The sequence below is a fragment of the Microtus oregoni genome, unplaced genomic scaffold (genome assembly GCF_018167655.1).
Source record: "Microtus oregoni isolate MIOR12 unplaced genomic scaffold, Mior012 000056F_ref0000123, whole genome shotgun sequence".
In the NCBI taxonomy this organism is placed as follows: domain Eukaryota; kingdom Metazoa; phylum Chordata; class Mammalia; order Rodentia; family Cricetidae; genus Microtus; species Microtus oregoni.
The window spans coordinates 9,025,773-9,052,489 of NW_024543832.1; the positions used below are offsets into that span (position 1 = coordinate 9,025,773).

At 47.5% G+C, this 26,717-nt stretch overlaps 3 protein-coding genes and 1 pseudogene across 8 annotated transcripts; 2 read left to right on the forward strand and 2 right to left on the reverse strand.

The window, feature by feature from the left end:
• The first annotated feature begins 10,590 nt into the window (after window positions 1-10,590).
• Pip4p1 (phosphatidylinositol-4,5-bisphosphate 4-phosphatase 1) lies at window positions 10,591-13,984 on the forward strand. Of its 4 annotated transcripts, none has more exons than XM_041638861.1 (7): window positions 10,591-10,860; window positions 11,037-11,227; window positions 11,680-11,786; window positions 12,056-12,161; window positions 12,322-12,374; window positions 12,469-12,559; window positions 13,170-13,984. In XM_041638861.1, exons 1-7 carry the CDS (start codon window positions 10,698-10,700, stop codon window positions 13,311-13,313), a joined length of 855 nt encoding a protein of 284 aa, XP_041494795.1. In that variant the 5' UTR covers window positions 10,591-10,697; the 3' UTR covers window positions 13,314-13,984. The 4 variants fall into 4 exon arrangements, with proteins under 4 accessions (XP_041494795.1, XP_041494796.1, XP_041494797.1 ...); XM_041638862.1 differs by having other exon boundaries at window positions 10,591-10,839; XM_041638863.1 differs by lacking the exon at window positions 12,056-12,161.
• Window positions 13,985-14,065: 81 nt separating this feature from the next.
• Window positions 14,066-16,393, reverse strand: Apex1 (apurinic/apyrimidinic endodeoxyribonuclease 1). The gene is made up of 5 exons (XM_041638860.1): window positions 16,299-16,393; window positions 16,045-16,156; window positions 15,653-15,840; window positions 14,865-15,057; window positions 14,066-14,765 (listed from the first exon to the last, which is right to left on the reverse strand). The coding sequence occupies exons 2-5, from the start codon at window positions 16,097-16,099 to the stop codon at window positions 14,248-14,250; spliced, it is 954 nt and encodes a 317-aa protein (XP_041494794.1). The 5' UTR covers window positions 16,100-16,156; window positions 16,299-16,393; the 3' UTR covers window positions 14,066-14,247.
• On the forward strand, window positions 15,866-24,756 carry LOC121438586 (O-sialoglycoprotein endopeptidase). 3 transcript variants are annotated; one of them, XM_041638858.1, is made up of 13 exons: window positions 15,866-16,373; window positions 16,483-16,665; window positions 18,069-18,173; window positions 19,096-19,215; window positions 19,310-19,485; window positions 20,750-20,845; window positions 21,179-21,228; window positions 21,339-21,417; window positions 21,753-21,818; window positions 21,924-22,014; window positions 22,220-22,295; window positions 22,397-22,495; window positions 22,697-24,756. In XM_041638858.1, the coding sequence occupies exons 2-13, from the start codon at window positions 16,551-16,553 to the stop codon at window positions 22,734-22,736; spliced, it is 1,113 nt and encodes a 370-aa protein (XP_041494792.1). In that variant the 5' UTR covers window positions 15,866-16,373; window positions 16,483-16,550; the 3' UTR covers window positions 22,737-24,756. The 3 variants fall into 3 exon arrangements, with proteins under 3 accessions (XP_041494792.1, XP_041494790.1, XP_041494793.1); XM_041638856.1 differs by lacking the exon at window positions 15,866-16,373 and having other exon boundaries at window positions 16,431-16,665; XM_041638859.1 differs by lacking the exons at window positions 15,866-16,373; window positions 18,069-18,173 and having other exon boundaries at window positions 16,431-16,665; window positions 22,697-24,753.
• Window positions 20,154-20,251, reverse strand: LOC121438727 (annotated as a pseudogene).
• Window positions 24,757-26,717: the final 1,961 nt, after the last annotated feature.

Genomic DNA, 26,717 nt, shown 5'->3' on the forward strand with positions numbered 1-26,717 from the left:
ATCAGGCTCAGCGCATCTCTCTATTGAACTTGCAAAGAATCTTCATTTATTTATTAATTATTATTTTCATTTTTGTTTTTTGAGACAGAGTTTCTCTGTGTAGCTCTGGCTACCCTGGAATGAATCTTCATCATTTAAAACATGGCTATAATAAATAAGAGCTTCGTTCTATAAGAAGAGGAAGAGATACCAGGGAAACATATTTCAAGCCTAGGAGAATGAGCTTCATCAACTGTGAGCAGTTTAGAAATACCATGAATTTCTCTACCTATTGGCCTAGTGAAGATTACTCAATTTCAATGAATACATTACTCATACATGGTAATATAAATTTGTCTTAAAAGAAGCCAAACCTCAGGGCTGGAGAGATGGCTTAGTGGTTATAAGCACCTTGCTGTGGGACAATGGTCTGTACCCTGTCACTTGTCTTATTTTTAATAAAATGCTGATTGGCCAGTAGCCAGGCAGGAAGTGTAGGCGGGCGACAGCGGCCAAGCAGGAAGTAGAGGTGGGGTAACGAGAATTATGGGAAGAGGAAAGTTTCAGTCTACAGTTGTACCCCAGATTCAGGGGACGCAAGATGTGAGTGCCTCGCCGAAAAAGGTACCAAGCCACGTGGCTAACACAGACAAGAATTATGGGCTAATATCAGTTATAAGAGTTAATAAGAAGCCTGAGATACCAGGCCAATCAGTTTATAATTAATGTAGACCTCTCTGTGATTTCTTTGGGAAATCTGTGTGACCTCAGACAACAGCACCTGGTGCTCTTCCAGAGGACCTGAGCTTGGTCCTCTGCATCCATGTCTGTTGGCTCCACAACCTCCTCTGACATCAGAGGATACCTGCATACACACAAAACATAAATGTAAAAGAAACTAAACCCTTTAACCCCATGACTTTGGATTCTCAGCCTGTAAAACTATGAGAAAAAAATGGGACAACTGAAGGTCTAGGGTATTTTGTTGTTTGGGGATTTGCTTGTTGTTTTGAGACTATGTTTCTAGGGCAGGCCTTGAGTTTGCTATACATTAGCAGAGGATGACCTTGAACTCCTGATCTTCCTTCCACGTCTCCCAAATGTTGGTATTACAGGTAAGGTTCACCAAACCCAGTTTGGTCTGTGTTTTAAGGCAACTGTAGGAAATTAACCTACCTCTGTCCATTTCCCTCGCTCACTGCTCCCATTCCCTTCTTTCTGAGATAGCATCTCACTGAGTTGTCCAGGCGAGATCCTCCAGATGGGGAGCCCAATGTACCTCTGGTTAGTGGCATGTGCCACAATGTCTGACCTCCACGATTTTCAGTCTGTCTATCATATTACATGAGTATAAAACATTAAACCTGGGTTTTTATTCCCACTCAATCTCAGTTCTAATAACTATACTTTGTAGAGTTTGGAGTTCCACGGGGAGTTTTGTGATACGGAGGCATGGAAGCACTTGGATTGAGGCTATAGCTCAGTTAGTGAAGGGTTTGCTGCTCGAGCATGAGGACATACACTGATCCCCAGGACTCACATAAAAACATCAAGTATGGCGGCTCCTAATTGTAATCCCAGTTCCTAATAGGCAAGCACCAAGACAGAGAGAGAGAGAGACCTTGTCTCGAAAACCAAGGTCGGGGCTGGAGAAATGGCTTATGGTTAAAAACTGAGCCAGGCATGGCGGTGTGTGCCTTTAATCCCAGTACACAGGAGGCAGAAGCAGGTATATCTCTGTGACTTTGAGGCCAGTCTGGTCTATATAGTGAGCTCCAGGACAGCCAGGACTACACAAAGAAACCCTGTCTGAAAAAGCAAACAAACAAACAATAAACAAAAGCCAACAAGAGCACTGGCTGCTCTTCCTGACCTGAGTTTCATCCCTAGCACCTCCATGATAGCTCATTTCAATTCCAGGAGATTTGAGGCCCTCTTCTGACCTCTTCTGGTACTGCATGTACATGGTACACAGATACAGATGCAGGCAAAAACATCCACACATGTAGAAAAAACATCTTTTTAAACAAGAGCAATGCTGTTTTTATAGAAGATCCAAGTTTGGTTCCTAACACCAGTCAGCTTATAACCGCTTATAATTCTAGCTCCAAGGGATCTAACACCCTCATCTGGATTCCACTGACACCTGGGTGTGCACAGACACATACTCACATATATCCAAAAACCAGTGAGAATAATTATTAAAGAAAGGAAAGACAGAAGACCTAAAGGGAGACCAGGAGAAAACAGCTTTATAACTGTGAGCAAATTAGAAATGGTTTTGTATTTCTCTGCCTATTGACCTATTGTAGATAAGTCAACTTCGAGTTACTCATGCATGATAGCCTAATTTATTAATGTTTTTAGTTATTTATCAGTTGAGAAAGTGCCTCACAGTACACATCATGCTACCCTGAACTTACAGAGATCCACCTGCCTCTCATTCTCAAATGCAGGATTAGAGGTGTGTGCCATCAACCCGCCCCACCCAATTATTTTTCTAATTTTAAGGACTCTGGGGCTTGGGAGATGGTTGAGTAGTTTAAAGCACTTATTGTTCTCACAAAGAACAGGGGTGCATTCACAGCACCCACATGGTAGCTCACAACCATCCATAACTCCAATTCCAAAGGATCAGATGCCCTATTCTGACCTCCTCAGGCATCAGGCATGCACTTGGTGCACATACATGTGAGCAAAAAACTATTACACATAAAAAATAAAATAAATATATTTAAAGGAAAATTTAAAAACTGAATTTTTCTGAGCTATCCTGACTAGACAGAAGTGATCTCAGTTTTGCTGTCATTGTTTTTGTCTTGTTTCTTTGAGACAGACTCCCACATATCCAGGCTTTCGATGTGGCTGAAAATGAAGCTCCTTATCCTACAATCCGAGTGCTAGGACTACAGGCAAGAGTCCCCATACCCAGTTTATGTAGTGCTGGGGTTGATCCCATAGCTTCGGATATGATACCAGCTGAACTAGTTCTCCAATCCTATTCCCAATCCTCTTCTTTTCTTGTACTGGAATTACATTCTTATTTATTAGGAAGTATATATGCTGTATCATGACTTTCTAGCATTGCTTTTTTCCCACACAATAAAAGATTACTAGTGTTGACATTTTACCTGTCAATGTTGACATTGTTTTGTTCCCCCACCTTGAGTGTACGTTTCTCAAGGAGTGTTCTTCACAAAGAGTGGTGGTACTGATAGAGGAACGTATTGGAAAGCCTACCCACTGGGGTTACAGTACTATTAGAGCAGTTGCTTAGCATGCACGATGCCATGAAGTTGATCATCAAGGAGACAGAAAAGGAAAGGAGAGAGGCAGGGAGGAGAGAAAAGGAGAAGCAGCAGTGTGGTGGTTTGAAAAAAAAATGGCCCTAAAGGAAGTGGCACTATTAGGAGATGTGGCCATGCTGGAGTAGGTGTGGTCTTGTTGGAAGAAGTGTGTCACTGTGGAGGTGGGCTTTGAGGTCTCATATATGCTCAAGTCATTCCCAGTGAGACGGACCACTTCCTGTTGCCTGCCTATCAAGATGCAGGACTCTCAGCTCCAGCACCATGTCTGCCTGCATGCCACCATATTGCACCATGATGATGGACTAAACCTCTGAACTATAAGCCACCCCAATTAATGTTTTTCTTTATAAGAGTTGCCATGGTCATGATGTCTCTTCACAGCAATAGAAACCCTCACTAAGACAAAAGGAAAGAGAGAAAAGGAGAAATAAGAAGGTCAGATAAAGCTATACAGGGAAACTCTGTCTCAAAGAACAAACAAACAAAAAAAGAAGGTCAGAAACGGAGTAAAAGAAAAAAATAGGGGGCTGGAGAGATGGCTCAGTGGTTAAGAGGCCTTGAGTTCAATTCCCAGAAACCACATGGTGGCTCACAACCATCTATAATGAGATCTGGTGCCCTCTTCCGGCATGCGGGCATACACGGAGGCAAATGTTGTGTACTAAATAAATAAATAAATAAATAAATCTTTTTTTAAAAAAAGAAGAAGAAAATGGAGTGGCTTTCATCAATAAGTAAAGTCTGTCTAGATGTGATGGTGCATACCTGTGATCCCAGCAAGAGAATCACCAAGAATTCAACAACAGTGGGGGTGGGGAGGTGTGGAGTCTATATCATACTGACTATAGACAGGCACATGGTTTACTATGAACACTAAAATATAGTAACAATGAAGCAACAGTGGCTGTGCTGTAGCCTAACCTAAGGAGGCTTGGTAACGTCTCTTTATTACTTTTGCTCTATCATCTGCAGCAGCTCCACGCTCCACAGAAGCGAGGCCAATCTGCTACTTGAAATGGTCATCTACGTGAGTGAGGCCATCGTTGGCCAATGAGCTGTTTCCAGTAATCTGAGTGTGTGTTCGTGAGTGAGATGTTAACAGAACCACAGAGAACATCACAGAATCAAGAGACTATGTAACTGTTGGGGATTGTCTTTGGACTAAAGACCAAAAGAGCAGAGCTGGAGAGGTGGCTCAGCAGTTAGGACACTGGATACTCTTCCAGAGGATCTGGGTTCAATTCCCAACACCCACATGGTGATTTACAACCATCTGTAATCCACTTACAGTGGATCTGATGCCCACTTGTGGCCTCTGCAGGCACCAGGCAGGAAAGTGGTACACAGATAGCCATGAAAGCAAAACACCCATACAAATTAAAATATATTTACTTCATATTTACGTATAGTGTGTGTATTTCTACGTTCCTATCTCTCTATGTGTCATCGATAAGACCAGAAGAACTAGTCCTCAATGTTGGTATGTTTTATACAACCTTTATGGCCTTTGTCATAAATTACCTGATTTTCTGGGTATGTAATTTCTGATCACTACCAAACCACACTGTCACCTGAAGGAAAGACAGACTTTATTTACCTGGGTTCTCCTAGAGTGCTATGCCCAGAACTGTAGGCAACGTTAGGTCACAGACACCTCTCTAGAGGGGATCAGCCATACCTTCTGTCCAAAACCGCTAATCTGCTATCATAGTAGCCCCAAGGTATCATGGGACAACAGGATTAACTTCCTAAACTGTGGCCTGTCCAGCCCAGTATCAACAATCTGTTAAATTAGAACTCCTCTCCTATAGTCTCAGAGACCTCTCCCTCCTAACGTCTATCAAAGTAAGTGACCCACTTTGTTCTTAGTTCTGTTAGATATTCCATCCCAGCTTATCCCTCTGGGTGGTGGCAATAATAAAAGACCTGACTAATAGAGAACCCTCTCGATCCATTTATTCTTAAAAAAGATAGCGAGTGATCACTCCATCTTCAGACTAAGTACTGGCTCCTTCCAAGAAAGTTTTGGCAATCAAAATCTACAGAAGGGGCTGGGGAGATGGCTCAGCAGTAAAGAATGCTTACTGTTCTTGGGAAGGTCCTAAGTTCCATTCCTGGCATCTGCACAGCACCTCACAGATGCCTGTAACCCCAGTTTAAGGAACTCCAACTACCTCCTCTGACCTCAGCAGGCTCCTGCATACACAATGCGCATAAACTCATACACACACATACGCATAATAATAAACACATAGGAGGTGGTGTGAGGGCTCAGAGCATAAAGGTGCTTGCTGTCAAAGGACCCACATGGTGGAGAGAACCAACTCCCGAGTTGTCTTCTGACCTCCACACAAATGAGTATACACACACATACTATACATATATATAGTGAATGTCAGGCCAGCCAGGGCACAAAGTAAGATCCTGTCTCAAAACAAATAAAGCAATAAATGAAATATAACTTTTAAAATAATCTTTTTTAAAAAAGAAAGACCCAGGTGGTGGCAGAAGACAGCCAAGCCCCACCCCCACAGTGGCCATCACTACGAAGAACAAACACATGATGGAGAGGTGGGAGAGAGAAGAACAGAGCAGTGTGTGCACTGTGGAGAGAGGCAGAACTGGAGACATGATGACAGTGGCAGAGGACAGGGCTGAGGTCTGTATGCTACCATTCCCCAGTTGGTTCGCTGGGGTGATAACAACAGCCTACCACTTAAGCAGGTGCAGACTCAGTCCCTGACCTTGCCACCTGGCCTCAGGATCTTCCTGGCTCTGGGCAATGACAGAGGACCAGGACCGAGATGAGGAAAGGTTCACGTTCTGGATTAGACCACTGTGGCCCCTGATGATGTCTGTGGTCCATGCTCCTGTCCCAGACCATAATGAAGTCTGAGATTATGGTCTTATGCTGTCTGTACTGCTGCCTGAGGCCTTGTTGATGTCTTTGGGCTTTGCTGCTTTGGGATACCATGCTGATGTCAGCAGCACATGCAACCACCTGTGGCCATGCAACAGCTAAGGGTCATCAGTGGGTCAGTGGTCCTGATACAGCCAAGGACCATGTTACCACCAAAGCTCATAGGGTTGTCTGTGGTCTGGGTTACTTCCTGAAGCCATGTTAATGCCCTGAGGGCTCGCAAGAGCTTGCCCTGTCCATTTAAGAAGAGTTGGCCCTGACCCTTGCAGGTACATAGCACTGTGGTACAGGCAGTGGCAATGGCATGGGAGAGCTGGCTCTGCCCTGCTCCCACCAAAGGGCTCTCCTCAACTGATGGTTTCTGATGTGGATATGGCAGAGAAAGATTAATGCGACCATGTTCCAGTGAATACATTCCTGCTGTGGGAAGTCCTTCTGTATATGTGTTGCTTTTATTGGTTAATGAATAAAGCTGCTTTCAGCCAATGGCTTAACAGAACATAGTCAGGCTGGAAAGGATATATAGAGAGAGTAGGTGGAGTCAGAAGAAGCCATGTAGCCACTGCAGGAGACAGATGGAGTCTACTGAAACTTTGCCGGTAGGCCATGACCTCGTGGTGATGCACAGATTAATGGAGATGGATTAGTTTAAGATATAAGAGCTAGCTTATACGCTTAAGCTACTGGCCAAACAGTATTGCAAATAATATAGTTTCTATGTGATTATTTCGGTAGTCTGGGTGGTCAGGAAACAAATAAGCTCTCTCTCCCAACACAACCCAAAATGTACTTTTTTTGAGGTGGGCATAGGGGACATGGGAAGACTGGGAGGTCAATGTAACTGGGATGCATGATATGAGATTATTGATTATTTAATCAATAAAAAATAAAAAAAAACTTCCAAGACTTCTTTTTCAAACAACAGTTTTGTCATAAGAACACTTACTGAGCCATTCTTTTCTGAGCCTTTCCCACCGCTCAACAGGCAAAGGTCAGTTAAGACTGAGCGGTTTAAAGACAGACAAGGAGACAGTGTTTTACCTAAACTAGGTATTGTGTCTCAGTCTATAATAACAGCATTTGGAAGACTTAGCAGCAGAATCGCCAGTTCCTGGCTCAAAACACCGTGCAAAGGGTGTAAAATATATACTGAGGAACTCATCCATCAGTATCTCCTTCAACACTTCTTACATCTATAGGAAGATACCCACCTACCGGCTGACATCAGAAGATACCCACCTACCGGCTGACATCAGAAGATATCCCACCTACCGGCTGACATCAGAAGATACCCACCTACCGGCTGACATCAGAAGATACCCACCTACCGGCTGACATCAGAAGATATCCCACCCACCGGCTGACACTTATCTCACTTTATTCCTAGCCACACATCCCTACATCTAACCTATAATAAAAGCATCACCTACAGGCCAAATAAAAAATGAATGAATGAATAGTTAATACATAAACCATTCTACTCATCTTCTCTACGTGAAACCCAGGGCACAGTACATGCTAGGCAAGTGCTTTACCATTGAGCTATAGCCACGGTTCTAGTCTTCCCTTTTGGCATAGCTAGAACCAGATTTAAGTGGTCATAAACTACAACTTCAGTGAGGATGGAGGTATCACAAAAGGGTAGATTTGAGGTCTTATGCATAACCAGGGCTCAAATAATGAAACCTATTCTGAACTCAGAATTAATGCTTGAAAATCTTTGTAGCAATTCATCAGCAAACCAGCCAGCTCCATGCAGAACTATACCCGTCCTAACATCGTGTCTGGAGACTCCTTATTTCTTCAAGTATGTGCTGGGCAGTGATGGGATTAGGTCATCTTGTTCGAAACTGACCTAGGAAAACTGTGTCTAAAAATATCAGAATCTAGAGTCAGATATAGTGGCTCAGGCCTTTGGGGAGAGAATGGGGCTTCTCACGAATTGAAAACCAGCCTAGTTTAAGAATGAGACCCTATTTAAACAACAAAACAAAGACCAAAACTAAAAAATAACCTCCATTCAGTTTCTGGGCTGAAGACAAAAAAAAAAAAAAAGCGATTAGAGACTTCCCCCTACCAAGTGGATTTGCCAAGTGAATCAACAAACACTTGTACCTAAGGGGTAATTACACATTGAGGAAAAGGATGAGCTCTCCTTCCATCAGTGAACACCCTCATAAAAATACAATTTTCATTTCAGTCTTGGAGACATTTATTTTTTATTGTTTTCGTGGGTAATTTTTAAAGACATTTTTGAGTAGTCAAACGTGTGTACCTCTTCCCCCTCCAACTCTTCGCAAGTCCCTGGATGAACTCATCTTCACGACTTCATCTTCTTTTTTGTTGCTACATACACACACACACCTCCATATAAGTACAACCTGCTGAGTCAATCTGTGTTGCTGATCTTTGTATGTGTTTACTAATAACCACTGGGGACTGGATGCATAGTCTAGCAGAGGGCCCATCCCTGGAAGACTGATTGTTCTTCTCTTAGCTGCTATTGCCTATTCCTTTCCAGTAGCTCCTCATCTAGAGGTGGGGCCTTGCGAGGTTCCCATCTATGCTTTGCCATCAGCTGGCACTGGCATTGTGCAGGTGTTATTTAGGCAATAACTGCTGAGCTTTCATGGGTGCCGACGTCATATGCAGAAGACCCTACTGTATGGCATCCTGGTCCTCTCAAGGGTTGTGCTACAGATGTATCCGCTGGAGAGAGGCACAACACAGACCACAGTTCTTTGCGTTTTCATCAGCTATGGATCACTGTAGTGACGTCCATCTGCTGCAAAGGGAAGCTCCTTTAATGGGGGAGAGGGAGCGGCGTATGCGGACATCTGGGTAGGTATTTAGAATGCTGCTAGGAATTGTACTGGCTTAGGAGGGCAGTAGCATAGGTTTTCCACTAGGGTCCCTGACTCACCGGCCGCAGGCAGCTGACCACACAATTCCAGGCCTAAAGTCCATTAGGTGGCTGTTCCCCTTGAGATACAAGTGTCACCACTGCCCCTAATCGTGCCGGGTTGGTCACTGTTGCTTGTAGGTTTTACAGCTGATTAGGGTTTTTAATTGCTTTTTTTGGCAGCTTGCATGGCACCTTGAGACACTATGAGAGCTAATCCTCTAGGAGGAGGCTTTCAAGTCAGTTCCAAATTGAATCCTGGTAGAGACATATGTAGAAATAATAATTTCACAGCCATGTATAGTGGCAAGTGCCTGCAATCTCAGTTACCCAGAAGGCCTTGGCAGAATCACCAAGTTCCAAGCCAGGGCCTTGTCTCAAAATTGAAAAAGGACAGGGGATGTAGCAGTGGTAGCCGAGCACTTTTCTAGAATATTTGTGCCCTGGGTCCAATTTCCACTTAAGAAAAAAAAAAGGATCAGTTATTACTACTTTTTTTAGGTGCTGAAAGGGAGCCACTGAGCACCAGATACCACCACCAGCCTGCAGGAACAGCATTGCTCATTTCTGTCTGTGCATCAGATTGGTCTCAAACTCACGATCCCCCTGCCTCAGCCAACCTCAGCCTCCAGAGGACTGAAGCGGGCCTAACCAATACGTCCACCTTAATAGGTTTTGAGGCAGTCTCCCTGTAGCTCAGGCCGGCCTGAACTCCTCACCAAACCTGAACGTCTGATCGCCCTGTCAGCCCTACACTGTGACCTGCTCTTTTTTAAGTTTTGGGTGGCTTGACTTTTATGTATGTGTACGTGCACACTCACACAAGCCGTATGTGTCTGGGTGCCCGCATAGGGCAGCAGGTAGCAACCGCCCTGGGAGGGTCCTCAGTACCGAACTGGGCTCCTGTGACTTGGCAGTAAGTGCTGTCAAGTAGTAAGACATCTTTCCGGTGCCCCGCCCACTTGCGTTCCGGTTCACCTTGTCTGGTCCAGGACGTCTCGTTCCTTCTGGCTTCCTAACTCATCATTTACAGGCACGCGCTTCCATGTCACCAATCTCCGCGGGGCCCGGGCCACGCTCCCGGTGGCTCTCCATGCTCGCCCAGGATGGGGCGGTCCCCGAGGCCCACTGCAGGCCGGGACACCCAGCCCGGCCGCACGTTTGTGGCGCTAAATTCGGGCCAATCGGTTGGCGTCCCCGGGGAGGCACGCGACAGGCGGAGCACGTGACGCGTGCGGGGCAGCCGCCCACTGGGGCGCAGGTAGCGCGATGGCCGCACTTCCAATGGCTCGCACAACTTCCAGTCACGTGCGGTGTTTACGGACTCCGCGGCTACTGGCGGGTCACGTGACCGTGACGCGCCGCGCCGCCGTCCAATGGCGCAGCAGCGCTCCCTCGCAAACCGGGAACTAGTTTCCCTCCACGAATGGCAGCGCGGAGGGGCGGGACCCGCTTGTCACGTGAGCGGGGCGGGGCGGGGCTGCGCGCAGGCGCCGTGAGGACCCGGTAGCGGCGGTGGCGGTGGCGGCGGCGGCGACGGCGGCGGCGGCGGCGGCGGCTGCTGGTCGCTGGCAGAGCGCGAGACGCCATGGCGGCGGACGGAGAGCGCTCCCCGCTGCTGTCCGAGCCCGGCGACGGCGGCGCTGGAGGCAACGGTTTAGCGGGCCCGGGCGGGAGCGCGACCGGGCCCGGTGGAGGCCTGACGCCGTCCGCACCTCCGTACGGAGCCGGTAAACATGCCCCGCCCCAGGGTAAGCCGGCGGTCGGAGGTGCACCGGGGCCTAGGGGCGGATCGGGCCGGGGCCGGAGCCTGCACCGGCGCCGGGTGCGGCCCCGTGGCACCTGTCACCCACGAGGCATCCTTCCTCCGTGGAGCATCCGTGGGAAGTGTCCGCATGATGAGTGGGTTTATCTGCTTCCTCTTCAGCATTCCCCCCGTTCCCCGAGGGGCACCCAGCAGTGCTGCCGGGAGAGGACCCACCCCCCTACTCACCCCTGACTAGCCCGGATAGTGGGAGCGCCCCCATGATTACCTGTCGAGTCTGTCAGTCTCCGATCAACGTGGAAGGCAAGATGCATCAGCATGTAGTCAAATGTGGTGTCTGCAACGAAGCCACCGTGAGTTATACCTGTTTGCAAAAGCAGGCCTTGTTTCCGGTATCCTCTTTCCGACTCTAGACCCTCTCGAAGACCTCTTCCTGAACCCACTTTCAGTTCCTGGATCTTCACTAGCCATTTCCTCAGACGCCCGTCACCAGAGAAAGTGCCCACCAGCTCTCGCTTTCACACCTTTGCTGGATCCTTAAGTGTAGTTCTCATTGGCAGTTGTTGTAGTGGCTTTTGATTCTTGTATTTTGGGGGTCTCTTGTTTGTTTTTGTGAGACAGTCTCACAATGATCCAGGCTCCCCTCAGACTTTGCAGCCTCCTGAGTGCTGAGGTCACAGACAGACTATGCTGGCAACATTTGTTTCTCTTAAATGTCTAACTTGTCCTTTCTCGGTGATGTTCTTGGAGAGGGTTGGGTTTTTTTGCTGATATACCCATTGTTCTTTTTTTCATTGTTCCCTAGCCCATCAAGAATGCACCCCCAGGAAAGAAGTACGTTCGATGTCCCTGTAATTGTCTCCTTATCTGCAAGGTGACTTCCCAGCGGATTGCCTGCCCTCGGCCCTACTGGTAAGAGACATGAGGTGGGAAGGCTATACTTGGGCAAACTGTACAGGAAAAAAAAAAAAACCAATAAAACAAAATAAAACCTGAAGCTGGGCAAGGTGGTGCATGCCTGTGATCAGTCCCCGCACCTGTGCGGTGGAGGCAGGACGATCTTTGCAGCACCTCCAATTCCTGGTCGTCCTGCCTACACCTCCCAAGTGCTGGGATTCTGTGTGTCATCAGATCTAGTTAAAATTAAGGACTTTTAAAAACATACTTTTCCCCCTGTATAGCAAAAGAATCATCAACCTAGGGCCTGTGCATCCAGGACCTCTGAGTCCAGAACCACAGCCAATGGGTGTCAGGGTCATCTGTGGACATTGCAAGAATACGTTTCTGGTGAGGAGGGATATGGGAAACCCTGGAGGAGGCAAGTACTAGGAATAGTAGTAATTCCTGACCAAGACCGTCCTGTTTCTCATCTGTCATCCTCCTCCTTGCCTCAGGGTTCTCATTGCAGGAGAGCCTTCTTGCTATGGTTGTTTTTCTTTTTCCATAGTGGACAGAATTCACTGACCGAAGCTTGGCACGATGTCCTCACTGCAGGAAAGTGTAAGTGGTTAGCCATTGCACTGGTAACTGGGTAACGTATGGCATAAATTCAGCAGGGCTATTCCAAATCACCGTTTCTGTTGGCTCCCCACAGGTCATCTATTGGCCGCAGATATCCTCGGAAGAGATGTATCTGCTGCTTCTTGCTTGGTTTACTCTTGGCAGTCACTGCCACTGGCCTTGCTGTGAGTAGTCTTGATACAGACCTCGTATCTGCCTCATCGGCAGGCTAAGATCTGAGAATGGTGAAAGAGCTGGGTGTTGGGGTGTGGCCTTGAATCCAAGAATAGAGGCATCAAGACCCCATCTATGATACAAAAACAGGGAGTGAGTTGCTGCCGGTTGAGATGTGGGTCTACTGATGAAAGTGTTGGCCTAGCGTGCATGACGCCCTGGGTTTGATCTCATCACCGTACAGTATGAGTGTAGTGGTGCAAACGTGGGTCCCAGCACCCAGGATCAGATTTTAAGGTCATTCTCAACTACTGGACTTGAGGCTGCTCAGGCTGGCTACATGAGGCCCTTATCGGTGGGGAACATTTCCAGGTCCAGGTAAACTGAAGTTAAAGGTGGCTAATGAACAAGTAGAAGGTCTTCCTTTCTGGAGAGAAGAGTGAGTGAACACTGCTGTCAAATGTCTGGGATGGCAGGAGGGAATCTTGGAAAGGGCCCTGAAGGTGGTTACAGGTGCCTAGGGAACAGAGACAGAGTTGGTGTTTTAGTACTGCTTTCTAAGACTTTACAGCAGTAAACACCAAAGGTAACCTCTTCTTTTTCTTCTTCCTCGTCTGTCAGTTTGGCACATGGAAGCCTGCACAGCGATATGGAGGGATCTACGCAGCCTGGGCATTTGTCATTTTGCTGGCTGTTCTATGTTTGAGCCGGGCCCTTTATTGGGCCTGTATGAAGGTCAGCCATCCTGTCCAGAACTTCTCCTGAGCCCCTTGATCCAGTCTGTGCCTGGCAGCTGCCTGGCAGCAACAGTAACACTACAAAAGGCTCTCTGTGGACTTCTGCAAGGAAGCCAAGCAGCTGCCTCCCTCTCCCCTGGGGAGAGGTAGGAAGGAACCAGTCCCTTACTTAGGTTTGGAAGGGTAGGTAAGACCATTGCTGGCTGTCTGCTTTCCTCCAGGGTTGCTGTTTAGGGTAAATAGGCAAAACGTTGCCCCTAAGCCTGGATCCTAAAGATGGTTCTAGCCATGTCCTTCCTGTATGTGCTCCCTGAGAACCATTCCTGACCCTTAGACATTCCAGGGCAGGGTAGGGGTGGGAAGTGGGGGGGTATTCCCCTCCCTCTTGTGCACCATTAGGACCTTGCTGCTGCTATTGCACTTCACCAGGGGCTGGCTCTGGTCTCAGTACCTTCAGTCCCTTCTCCCCACTTGTCCTGTGGGGTGGAGTCAGCCACTGCTCTGTACAGAACTACAGGAACTGATGTATATAGAACTATTTAATATGGAATATGGTCCCCTAATTCTGTATTTCCCTGAATAACTCCTGACTTTCCTTACTTCCAGTTGCAGTACTGAACTGGGCTGAGGTAGGGTCGCTGTCTCAGGAGAGGTTAGGGATTCATCTGTGCTTGTAAATAAATAATGTCATGACTCTAACCTTTCCCATTCAACAACTTTTGTGCATGAAAAAATAAAAGGAATTTGTAGATTCACAAAGGGAAAACAAAGATAGCCAAGTTGAAAGTAGGGCCTTTTTATTTTTACTTTGATTGTTCAAAGGAACCCAATGTTTGGTTTAGCATTTAAAACCAGGGGGTGGGGGGACGGGACCAGATAAAAAAACAAAACCCTAAAGGACACCTATTGAAAGTGTACCGGGAGAGGAGGCTATTTCCCAGGCATAGGTATTTCAGCAGGTGTCACAGGGCAAGGTAGAGGGTGATGGGGCAGTGGTCACTGCCGAGAGCCTTGGAGCGGATCTTGCTGTCACACAATGCAGGTAAAAGAGAGTGTGACAACAAAAAGTAATCGAGGCGCCAGCCAACATTCTTAGCCCGAGCATTCATCATGTAAGTCCAAAAGGTGTAGGCATAGGCGGTGCTGGGGTAGAGATGCCGGAAGCTGTCAGCCAGCGGGACATCCTGCAGCAGCTCCCCAAAGCCTTGACGCTCCTGGGGAGTGAAGCCAGCATTCTTTTTGTTTCCTTTGGGGTTTCGAAGGTCAATCTCTTCATGAGCCACATTGAGGTCCCCACATAGCACAAGTGGCTTTCGGGAAGCCAAGTCCTTCAGAAACTTACGAAAGGCTTCATCCCATCGCTGTCGGTACTCCAGTCTTACCAGACCCCGGCCTGCATTCGGGACGTAGGCTGTTACCAGGACAAAGGACTCAAACTCAGCCACAATCACACGGCCTTCTTGATCATGTTCTTCTTCACCTACAGAAATAAACCAGCATAAAAAAAAAAAGTCTAAGAATCAGCTGAGGTAACAACTGGCCAAAGAATATTCAGACATGAAAACCAATAGGGTCTTACCAATGCCATAAGAGACTTTGAGCGGGCACTGGCGGGAGAGTAAACCCACACCACTATATCCTTCCTTGTCTGATGGAGCCGACCAGTATTGATGGGGGAGTCCAGGCAGGTCTTGAAGTTCAGCTGGGAGTTTGTTCTCTGAGCATTTGGTTTCTTGGAGGCACAAGATATCTGGTGCTTCTTCCTTTACCCACTGAATGCAAACATGAAAAGTTAAAATCGTGTATGCTAGCTACATACCATACGCAGGATGGAGTCCCTGTGCATAAGGAATTTAAGCAACAGGATACACGTATGTGGCCGACAATGGGAAGTGTACGTGTGAGTGCTTGTTGTACATTCGGAGCATGGCACTACAGAGCCTTCTCCAGCCCCACCCCCACTTAGATTTTTAATAGTTGGGAATGAGGGGGCACTAGAGACCCAGAGGTTTTTACCCCAATACTCTAGCGATTAGTTAAAAAGGATATAAACAAGGAGATTGTGACTGAAGGAACAGTCGTCCCCCAAACTACAAGAAAGAGAAAAACAGCATCCTCTGGACTCAAAACAATTTTTTTGGGGGGGGGGGGTGTTTTGAGACAGGGTTTCTGTATAACAGTCCTGGCTGTCCTGGAACTCACTCTGTAGACCAGGCTGTCCTCAAACACAGAGATCCGCCTGCCTCTGTCTCCCAAGTGCTGGAATTAAAGGTGAGCACCACCGCCGCCGCCCAAGCCCCAAGATGATTAATTCTTAAGATAATTAATTCTTAAGAAAAGTCTACTTCCCTCCTGAATTGTACTCACATCTAAACCTTTCTTCTTAATCCAGGCTCGAAGCCCATCCACATTCCAGGAGCATATCTTGAGAGTGGCAGATTTGCCACTGGGTGAGGTTTTCTGATCTGGAGGGTCCTCATACAAAACAGGGCCCTCTCCCGCGGCCTCTTTCTCGTTTTTCTTTGCTGCCCTTTTACTCTTCTTGGCCTCCGGCTCTATAAAACAAAGTAAGAGCTGGCGGTTTCCAACCTCGGGCCAGGGTTATCTATAGTCCCACGAGGCGCACTAGTTACCCAACTTCTCGGGCTCCTGCAGTGTAACTTGGATCATATTTACCGTGTTCACGGTGGTCTAGTAGAGTCGTAAACTTGCTGGGGTTGGGGGATGGGGGTGCCCACGGGCTCATTTCATCTCCTTACCTGACTTGGGTTCTTCCCCGTCTTCTGCTGCCGCTCTCTTCCTACGCTTTGGCATCCCGGTGACGAAAGCCCTTAGGCGCCTGGCGCACCGAAGCAGTGTTTACTGCGCTGCCTGCAGATAAGAAACGGCGAAATCAAACGCGAGGAGAGCCTCCTCCCTCGGGCGTTCGCACACCGTGGGGCCTCGTTCACCCAGTCTTCCCACCGCGCGCCCCGTGAGGCCCTGCAGCGAGCAAGCTGGCCGAACCCGCTACCTGGCCTCCCCGCGAAGCCCGGGAGCCCCTCACAGCACAAAGAATGGAGCCTGCCCGTTCCCACGTGGGAGCCTGGTGCGGTCACGTGACCCGACCCGTCCTTCCCCCTCCCCCCCAGGCGTGGGTCGGGAGCGCGGTGATTGGTCCGCCTGGCGCCTCGTGACGTCACTTCTGGCGCCCGCAGGCCCCGGGGCTGTTCGCGGTGGTGCCGGTTCCGACTAGTCCCACTCCCGGGATCCCGCGTCGGCCACCATGCCCGCCGTGCTGGGGTTCGAAGGCAGCGCCAACAAGATCGGCGTGGGCGTGGTGCGCGACGGCACGGTGCTGGCGAACCCGCGGCGCACTTACGTCACAGCCCCGGGCACGGGTGAGCGCGCGGCGGGATCGGCCACCGGGCCCAGCTAAGGGACTCAGATCTGTCTGCTTATGCCTCCTGAGTGCTGGGGTAAAAGGTGTGAGCCACCACTCCCGGTTGTTTTAAGGTTTTATTGAGCACCTTTTAATATGCTAAGCATTCGAAAATAAGTGTTCCGTGGTCGCTCTGTAGTCGCACACAGAGATTGCTTGACACTACCGCATGATAAACATTGTTTTTAGGAAGAGCGAAAGGACAGCAGGGCGGATATCAGAAGTTACTGTATTTCGTAGCTATCTGTTTTTCACTACTCTAAAAGTGGAAATGGTTTCAGTGGGTTTTGAGAACTATGTAAAAGCACCAGGCACTGCACAATTCTCAATTAAGATTATTTACAAATTGTATCTTTCCCAAAGCACCTTTCCCAAAGCACCCACACGCATATAAGCAGCGTGTACCTATAAAGACTCCCCAAACAGGTGTGATGTTCCAGGTTACATAGTAGAAATATATGTGTGTTTAGAACTCACTCTTGTCACTGGGCCTGGGTTCCTTTAGTTAAAGGGTATGCTCCTGGCACTCGTAGCGCGGTAGTTACTATATGCTAAGGCCAACCGTGTGACTTGTGTGCAGTTCTGTGGGATTGCAGAGTCTCTGAAGGGTAGGAAGTCTGTATAAACTAAATTGATTATGAAGGCTGTATGTGAACATGGGCATCTCCAGAAAACCTACGTAGCCTGTATAGAGGTTGGAAAGAAAACTTAGTTGTGGTACAATATATAGTTATAGTAGGAGGCAGAGAGAAGAGGGTTTGAATTTAAGGCCATCTTGGGTTATGTGTGACCTTGTCTCAAAATTAGGGGCTTGAAAAGACACTGTCTTAAAACCTAGGTGTGCGTGTGGGAAACCCAGGTGAGTAAAGGGATTTTCTTTTTCTACTTTATTAAGATATTTTTGTTGGTTTTTACTTCTAATAGGTCTGTACACAAGTAATCGCAGTTTTTGCACTGTTGACATCTGTTGTTTGATGCTCCCTCTCCCTCCTCCGCGTGCTGGGACTGCAGGGGTGTGCTATGATGCTTAGCTAGAATACGTTCTGCAGTGTTATGATACCTCATTTTAACATACCTTTATCACGGGAGCCCAAACCTGTAATCCCAGTCCAGGAGGCAGAAGCAGGCAGATCTCTGAGTTTGGGGCCAGCTTTGTCTATATAGCAAGTTCCAGGCCAGCCAGGGCTACATTCTCAGACCTATCTCTAAATAAATAGGTAATGAATTACTTTGAACAGTTATTCTGAGTTCAAAATGGCAGGGGTGGGGACAGTGGAGACATTGAAACACTAATAATACATAACGTTTTGGCCCCTGGAGAAATAGCTGGCTGTTACAAGTTGACGTGTTTGTTGTGAGCAGCTGTGGAAGCCGATCTTACAGCTACAGAAAAACTTTCTTGGGGTGTACCATTCAGTGATCATTGGATATTTGAAGCCAGCTGGGACGTCTTTTTTAAAGAGCTCAGTAAGTTGATGGCTCATAAACAGCCATTGTCTTCTGCTCCCATCCAGGAACCATTTCCCAATCAGACTAACAAAGGCAAAGAGTTGATTCTATAGCAAAGTGGCCACAACCAGCTTAATGGCCCCAAAGCTCTCCCCAAAGCCAAACCTTTACCAAAAAAAGTTCCCAGTCACTGATGGGCTGCTGGGACCCTGAACTGAGCTGTCTGATTCCCAGCGAAACCATTGCACTTGAGAAAGTGCACTTAGCAAGCCATTGAGATGAACTGTCCTGCAGTCAGCGTTGATAAACAGAAAGGCCCCAGTCAAAACAGTGTCTGACTGCGTGTGGTGGTATAACCAGGGCATCAAACATTTCCATAGCCAGCAGGGTGGGCTTGCTGAGAGTTTGCTTCAGGAATAAACAAACCAGGTTTTTTTTTTTGTCTTGGTTTTTGTTTGTTTATTTTGTTGTTCTTTGTTTGATTTTGAAACAAGGTCTTTGTACAAAGCCCTGGCTATCGTGGGTTTGGAGACTAGGGTAGCCTTGAACTCACAGAGATCCACCTGTCTCTGCCTCCGGAGTGTTGGGATCAAAGGCGTGTACCACCATGCCCTGCTAACAAACTGGTGTCTTAGCAAACTGTGTTGTTTAAAATGGTTCCTGCTTTGTTTAATAAAAATCTGTTTTGGGGGAAGTAGAAAAAGACAAGAGCTCCTGAGTAAATTGGGAGCATGGGGACCTTAGGAGAGGGTTGGAAGGGAGGGGAGAGGCAGGAAGGAGAGCAGGGAAAAATGTAGAGGGCAATAAAAATCAATAAAACAAAACAAAATGTGTTTTAACCTAGATATAATTTAAAATTCATAGCCCTGTATCACAGTTCCCTTTGCACCAGCCTAATACCTGCCTTCCTTACGGTTCTTATCTGCATGCCTTTCCTCAGGATTCCTTCCAGGTGACACAGCCAGGCACCATCGAGCAGTTATCCTAGACCTGCTGCAAGAGGCACTGACGGAGGCTGGGCTAACCTCCCAGGACATCGACTGCATCGCTTACACCAAAGGCGAGTCTGGGAGAACGGTCAGCGAGGGAGGCCTATGGGCGGAACCACAGCTTTCTCCAGATGTTCTTCCTAATTCCCGTTTATACCCTGTTAGGTCCTGGTATGGGGGCCCCGCTGGCTTCTGTAGCTGTTGTTGCCCGCACTGTGGCCCAGCTGTGGAATAAGCCCTTGCTGGGTGTGAACCACTGCATAGGCCACATTGAAATGGGCCGCCTCGTCACTGGAGCCATGAACCCAACTGTGTTGTATGTCAGCGGAGGAAATACTCAGGTATTTAAGAGTAATCTTTATGCTCCATCCTACTTCTGAGGTATCCTACCTGAGTTGTAGGAGCTGTAAAGACAGAACCAAGTTCTTTGGGCCTAAGATACTATAGCAAACACGATATAGGTGTAAAGTTGCAAGTTTTGGAGGAGAATTAAAATGTTAGAACTTTATTCCTACAACCAGAATTTGCAGTTCAAAGGCAAAGGAATGTGGATTTAACTCTTCAAGATAATGCCTTTTTAAAAAACGTGTTTGGATGTTTGCCTGCGGTATGTAGGAGCACAAGGAAGGTCAGAGGAGAGCGTCAGCTCTGGGGAATAATAGAAATTAATAGAAAATTGTGAGCCAGAGTCTTCAGACAGCCCAGCCCTAGACTCCGTGGTCCTAAGTAGCGGGGTCACGAGCCTATTATTGTTGTTGGTGTTGTTACTATTTTGTCCTATTGGTGACAGGTTCTCACCGGTAGACATTTTGGTTTTCCTAACTCCTCCCAAGTACTGAGATTACAGGTTTGCACCACCACACCTGGCCCTGTTTTTTCTGTTTCTTATGGAATGCCTTGTGTGGGTCACCACAACAAGCTCTGTTTTGAATTCTTATTTTTAGGGCTTGTTTTTGGTATGTGTCTGTGCGTGCGTGTGTGCATCTGTGCAGGTTTTGTTGGTTAGTCTACATAATACAGATGTTTCATGAGTTGGTGTAATCTGTGCATGGGCCTTGCTAATCTTCTCTGTATCATTATAATTTTAATATATGTTGCAAAGTAAACACTGGTTTGTTGGTTCTTTGATAATTTTTTTTAATTTGGCAGCTTCATACATATATGTAATCTCTTGATCATATTTGGATTTATTTATTTTGTGTGTGTATGATATGTGTGAGACGTGGCCACACACATGACTTTTGTGTATGGACACGAGCATGTGCTTATCAGGGAACACCCTTCGGGAGTTCCAGGATCAAGCTCAGGTCTCTAGGTTCACTAGGGAAGGGTTTTTGCCTACTGAGCCATTTTACCAATTGCTGGTTTGGTTTTCTTGAGACAGGGTCTTGCTATATGTCTAGACTGGCCTTAAACCTCACTGTGTAGCTCAACATGGCTGCCTGTCTGAGCCTCACCAGTGCTAGAATTACAGGTATGACACTAGACAGCTTGCCTTCTTTCTTACTGGAATATCTAATGTTGGCCCTGTGCTACTTCCTTCCACACAGCTAAACACTCCTCTTTATAGACTTGAAGTGTCATGGGCCTTCTCATTGTTCTTAGGTGATTTCCTACTCAGAACATCGTTACCGTATCTTTGGGGAAACTATTGATATTGCTGTGGGAAACTGCCTGGATCGTTTTGCTCGCGTGCTGAAGGTAGGCCCTTGAGATTGTAGTGTGCGTACGGTGTATTTCTGGGGAGCAAGAAGAAATAAAAGGCAGGGAGCAGTAAGTAGGTATTGGGCTTCTTGCAAATTGAGTTCCATTCTCTGCCACTTGACTTAGCAGAGGGAGAAAATTAACCGTTTATGTCTCTGTTTATACATCAGTTGCTTGTTAGAAACATGCTTGTTCCTCTGTACGTGTACAATTATGAAAGTAAATGCTGATTACTTCACTTTGATTTGAGGATGAGAGGATTCACGTGTGTAGAAGAACGCGTTTTACATGATGCGTTCATGGTTCTCTGCCTCTCTCTCCTGCTGGTAGATTTCCAATGACCCAAGTCCAGGCTACAACATCGAGCAGATGGCAAAGCGGTGAGAGGACGTGGAGAGCACCGGCCCCTAGTGCTGTCGTGTGTACTAATGGGTGTGGGGGGGGTTGCAGAGGGTGAGCCACCTGCTGACTCCAGGTCCTGTCTCCATAGGGGCAATAAGCTAGTTGAGCTGCCATACACTGTGAAGGGGATGGATGTCTCATTCTCAGGGATTCTGTCTTTCATTGAGGTGAGAGTGGGAGACAGGAGCACACGCTCTTAGAAACAGTGTGTCTGCTCTGCTCAGTTTACTTCCTGTGTAAGCGTTCACTCATAATAGGTGCTGGGTAGATTGGTTTAGTAGGTTCTGTGTGCCGGGCACTGTTTTGTAATAGGAGCACAGGGAGGGTAAAACAGTCCCTCCCTACTTGGGGAAAAGACCCGAAAACAAAAATAAACAGGAGCAGACGACGTGGGGGTGTGACGTGAGGTCAGCGGTCCTTCCGAAGGCAGGGATTTTTGTTTTCATGAAAGCCTCGCGCACCACGGTGCTCATCTTTTGGGTTGTTTACCCTTTGATTGCAGGATGCTGCGCAGAGAATGCTGGCCACAGGGGAATGTACTCCTGAAGACCTGTGTTTCTCCTTACAGGTAAAAGAGTGAGAAGCTGGGGTGCAAACTTGCTCTAGAGTAGAGCTGAACTAGAGTGCAGGCGGGGTGCTGCTCTGACACCTCCCTCTTGTTTGTCCTCCACAGGAAACGGTGTTCGCAATGCTAGTGGAGATCACAGAGCGAGCCATGGCACACTGTGGCTCCAACGAGGCCCTCATCGTAGGAGGAGTTGGATGTACGTGTCACCAGGAAGCGTGCTTCTCCCTAGTCCTGCTAGCCATCCTCCTCCTGATTCTCTGCATTAGCAGAGATTGGAGGCTTATCTGTTTCTTCTCTTCTCCCGTACTTCCCCGGTCTCCTGGTAAGCTGTCCTAGAAGCATAGCTGGTTTGATAATGGATAGCGAGACCTCAGTTCTCTGTGGTTCCTGTCTCTTCACAGGTAACACAAGGCTGCAGGAGATGATGGCAGCCATGTGCCAGGAGCGGGGAGCCCGGCTCTTTGCAACAGATGAAAGGTGAAACCTTGTCTTTGTCTTGAGTTCTTCTCTTCCTGTTATTACGGTTATAAATGGTTTCTGTGTTTAGGCCACAAGTCTTGTTATCTCTTCTTCCCCAGATTCTGCATTGACAATGGAGCCATGATAGCCCAAGCAGGTTGGGAGATGTTTCAGGCTGGACATAGGACCCCTCTCACAGAGTCTGGAATCACACAGAGGTGAGCCACGTCCTCCTGTGAGAGAGTGGACAGTAGGTTCAGGAAGTCAGAGAACAGATGATGCACGTCCTGTGGTCCTATGGGAGGCCAAGGCCAGCGGATTGTGATTTTGAGATAGGCCTGGGCTGCAGATGCTATCCCAAAAATCAAAGAAAATAAAGTACTAAGAGGCAGTCACGGGTGTTTTCCTGTTTCTCGCAGGTATAGGACGGATGAAGTAGAAGTGACGTGGAGGGACTGACGGCATCAGCTTGCCAAGCGGTGCTGATGCGGGAGTGATCTTGGTGATGCTATGGACTCTGCTCCTCTCTGGCAACTGTATGGATTCCACACGAGACTTAGGGTCCCTATGGAACCCCAAGATGACTCCACAATAAAAAAAATCCTTTTTGTATGTTGATAACTGGACTGATACAGAGTTAGCGCTGGGTAAATTCTTACTGGTGAGGGCAGTGGACAAGTGGGTGAGGGTCAGAGTAGCTCTTGGTTGATGGTGCAGATGGTTCTGATGGGTGCCTCCTACCGTCCCGTTAACTCAGCTTGGTTGATGGTGCAGATGGTTCTGACGGGTGCCTCCTACCGTCCCGTTAACTAAGCTTGGTTGATGGTGCAGATGGTTCTGATGGGTGCCTCCTACCGTCCCGTTAACTCAGCATCCTAACTAAGAGTATTTTAGTGCTGTGCTCTGTGCTGACCATTCTGTGCTTAGGGAATTGGCACATTCACTGAAGGAGACATTCAGGATGCCACTTAAAAAAGTCACAACTTGCCGGGTGGTGGTGGCACACGCCTTTAATCCCAGCACTCGGGAGGCAGAGGCGGGCGGATCTCTGTGAGTTCAAGGCCAGCCTGGTCTATAAGAGCTAGTTCCAAAGCTACAGAGAAACAGTCTCAAAATCCAGGGAAAAAAAAAAAAGTTACAACTTTACTAAAACTCCTGTCCTTCATAACCTTTATTGATGTCCTCCTACAAACATTTCACTGTCCAGTTTGGGGAGCACCCCAGATATACAACACCTCAGCACCAGTGCAAGCATCAGAACTACAGATTCATGCCCATTATCTTGTATATATTGCCACTAGAGGCCCTGAACTAACATGCTTCCCTCTACCCACTGGCAGCCACATCTTTCCATCTTGTTTGTTTGTTTGTCCCACTTCCAAACTCCTGAAACTTCCCAGCCATTTGTGAAGTCTATATATCCTTACCCTCTCCTCCAAATGCTTCCTTCACAATGTTGCTATGGGACCTGGTTTCTTAGAAAGACTGCTTCTGATAACACCTGGTGTGAATCGTTCGTATCTGTTGTACCGCTGGGCCTGGAGTTAGTGCACGCATCCTCTTTCCTCTTCTTTCTTTCCCTGCCCTCTCTCTTTGAGACAGGGTCTATGTAGCCCTGGTTGGCTTGGAGTTTGCTATGTAGACTAGACTGGGCTCAAACTCACAGAGATCCACCTGCCTCTGTCTCTGCCTCCTGAGTGCTGAGAGTGAAGGTGTACACGACCATGCCCTGCCTCTGGCAACACACTGTTACATATCTCGGTCTCGTCCCATTCTGATGCCATAATTGGGCTATTCGGTTATTATTGTGCTGACTCCTCCTTTTACCAGGACCTGCAACCCTGTGATCTTACTTCCTTTCTGTATTGTTTCCCTTCCTCAGTTAAATTACAGTAACAAACACCTTGTTGCAGATGCTTCATCTTCCTTTGCCATTAAAAAATAACAAAACAAGACAAGATCTCCTCAAGCTCAGACTGGCCTTGAGCAAAATAAAGAGGATGAGCTGATCTGCCTCACCTCAAGCGTGGATTACAGCCGCACCTCACCACACCTAATCTACACGGTGTGGATTACAGCCTCACCTCACCACACCTAATCTACACAGCGGGGGATTACAGCCTCACCTCACCACACCTAATCTACACGGTGTGGATTACAGCCTCACCTCACCTAATCTACACGGTGTGGATTACAGCCTCACCTCACCTAATCTACACGGTGTGGATTACAGCTGCACCTCACCACACCTAATCTACACAGTGCTAGGGACTGACCCCAGTGGTCTGCCTGCTGAGCTGCATCTCCAGCCCCCGTCATCACCTACTGTACATGTCCATCTGTGCAGCTGAAAGGGCAAGCAGATGGCTGTGCTGGCTGCTCTGACCGGCTGATCACAGTGACAGTGAGGGCACTCGGTGTCCTTCCTGCCACTCAGCCACGTTATCTTCCGAACCCTCTCACTTGCTTCCATAGTTTTTGATGCTAAAATCCCCAACATTTCTTTCCCTGTGCTCATTTTTGCCTTTGTGTCTCAGTTACTGTTCAACTATTTCTTATATATTGTATATATTTCAACAATTTTTAAGTATTTTAATAAGTTATTATTTTCTATTGTTGTGAAGAGACAATACACCATGACCAAGAAACAAAAGCATTTAATTAGTGTTCTCTGTTCCTAAGGGTACTAAAGTCCATGGCTGTCACAGCAGTGAGCTTACATCCTGATCTTCAAATCAGAGGAAGAGGGAACGCGCTAACTGGGAATAGTGTGGACTTCTGTACCCTCGAAGCCTACTCCCAGTGACACACCTCCCGGTCCTCCCCAAACGGTTCCAGCTGGGGGCCAAGCATTCTCATTTGAACCACACCGTGGTTCTGTAAAGTAGAAGCAAGTCCCCAGCCTCATCCCGAATAGCTTCTAGCGTTTGTACTCATGAACTCTGATTTCTGTCCCGATGCCGCAAGCCAGAGGTTCTCAACCAGGTCTGATTTTGTCCTAGGAAGACAAAGTGAAGATGCTGCTAAAGAGAAGCCAGAAGGGCCCCGAGAGCGGCTCAGGCAGAGGACTCAGGTTCGATTCCCAGCACCCAGATGGCAGCTCACAGTTGTATGTAGCTTTAGTTACAGGGCATCTGACGCTTTCTGGCCTCAGGTACCAGGCACATGTAGTGCACAGACACAGGGCAAAACAACCATACACATGAAATAAGAATAAATCCTAAAAAGGGAAGCCAAGGATGTTAGAAAATACCCTACAGTGTGTAACAAAGCCCCACAGACAAAGCCTGCAGAGACATCATTGGTGCCAAGGTTGAAAAACTCCAAACACAGCCCATATTTCTACCCATGAATGTAAAGCAAAGTAGGTCTTGCCATCTGGCAGAAAAACTGTTTTGTTTTTTTTGTTTTTTGGTTTTTTTTTTAAGACCTCTATGGAGTACCCGTATACAGTTGCTTGACTAAGGCAGTTCTGAGCAATGTCCTTATGGCTAAACAGCCACCAGCAGGTGTGAGTGAGTTGACCGGAGGACTATACTTCACAGCGCAACTTCAAAGAGTTGGCTCCAGTTTCTGTCTGAGTTCTGTGACTGAGGATGGAACTTAAGGTGTGAAATGCTTGCTTAGTTCAAGGCCCTGCAGTGGTGGTGCACACCTGACCCAAGTACTCTGCAGGTAGACGCAGGAAGATCAGTATCTCTAGTGAGTTCAAGGTTAGCCTGGGCTACGAAGACCCTATCTCCAAAACAAGCAAACAAACAAACAAACAAAACCACCAAAAATAATGCACTCAGGAGACAGAGGCAGGTAGTAGATCTCTGAGTTTCAGGCCGGCTTGGTCTCCAGAATGAGTTTCAGGATAGCCAGGACTATACAGAGAAACCTTGTCTCAAAAAAATAAAGCAAAAACCCAAAAATAAAATGATCATAACAGATTTGTTTTCCTAGGGTCATTGGTGACTTGGCCACAGATCTAAGGGTAGATTCTGGTTTGTGTGCAAGTCTGACTTGAGGCTTACTCTTTGAGATGGCTTTAGGCTGTCTGCCTTCCAGCTGGTCATTCCTTTGTCTCTGTACTGTTCCTCATTGCACTGAGCTCTCTTCTGCCTTCAGTCTCAAGTGCTGGCCCGTGCCACCACGCCTGTCCAAGTCTAACTCAGACGTTGGCACAGGCATGTGGGGTGATTTTGTCCGGTCTTACACCTAGACTCCTCTCACAAGTACCAAGCTGCTCTTTGGTATCTCTGCTTGGGCACCCACTGGACAGCTCATCTTAGTTAGGCTTTCTACTGCTCTGATAAACACCAGGACCCAAATCAGCTGGAGAAAGAAAGGATGTATTTCATCTCACAGTTTGTGGTCCATCACCTGAGGGAGTCGGGGCAGGAGCCTACGGCCCTGGAACAGAGGCCATGGAGGAGTTCTGCTTACAGGCGGGCT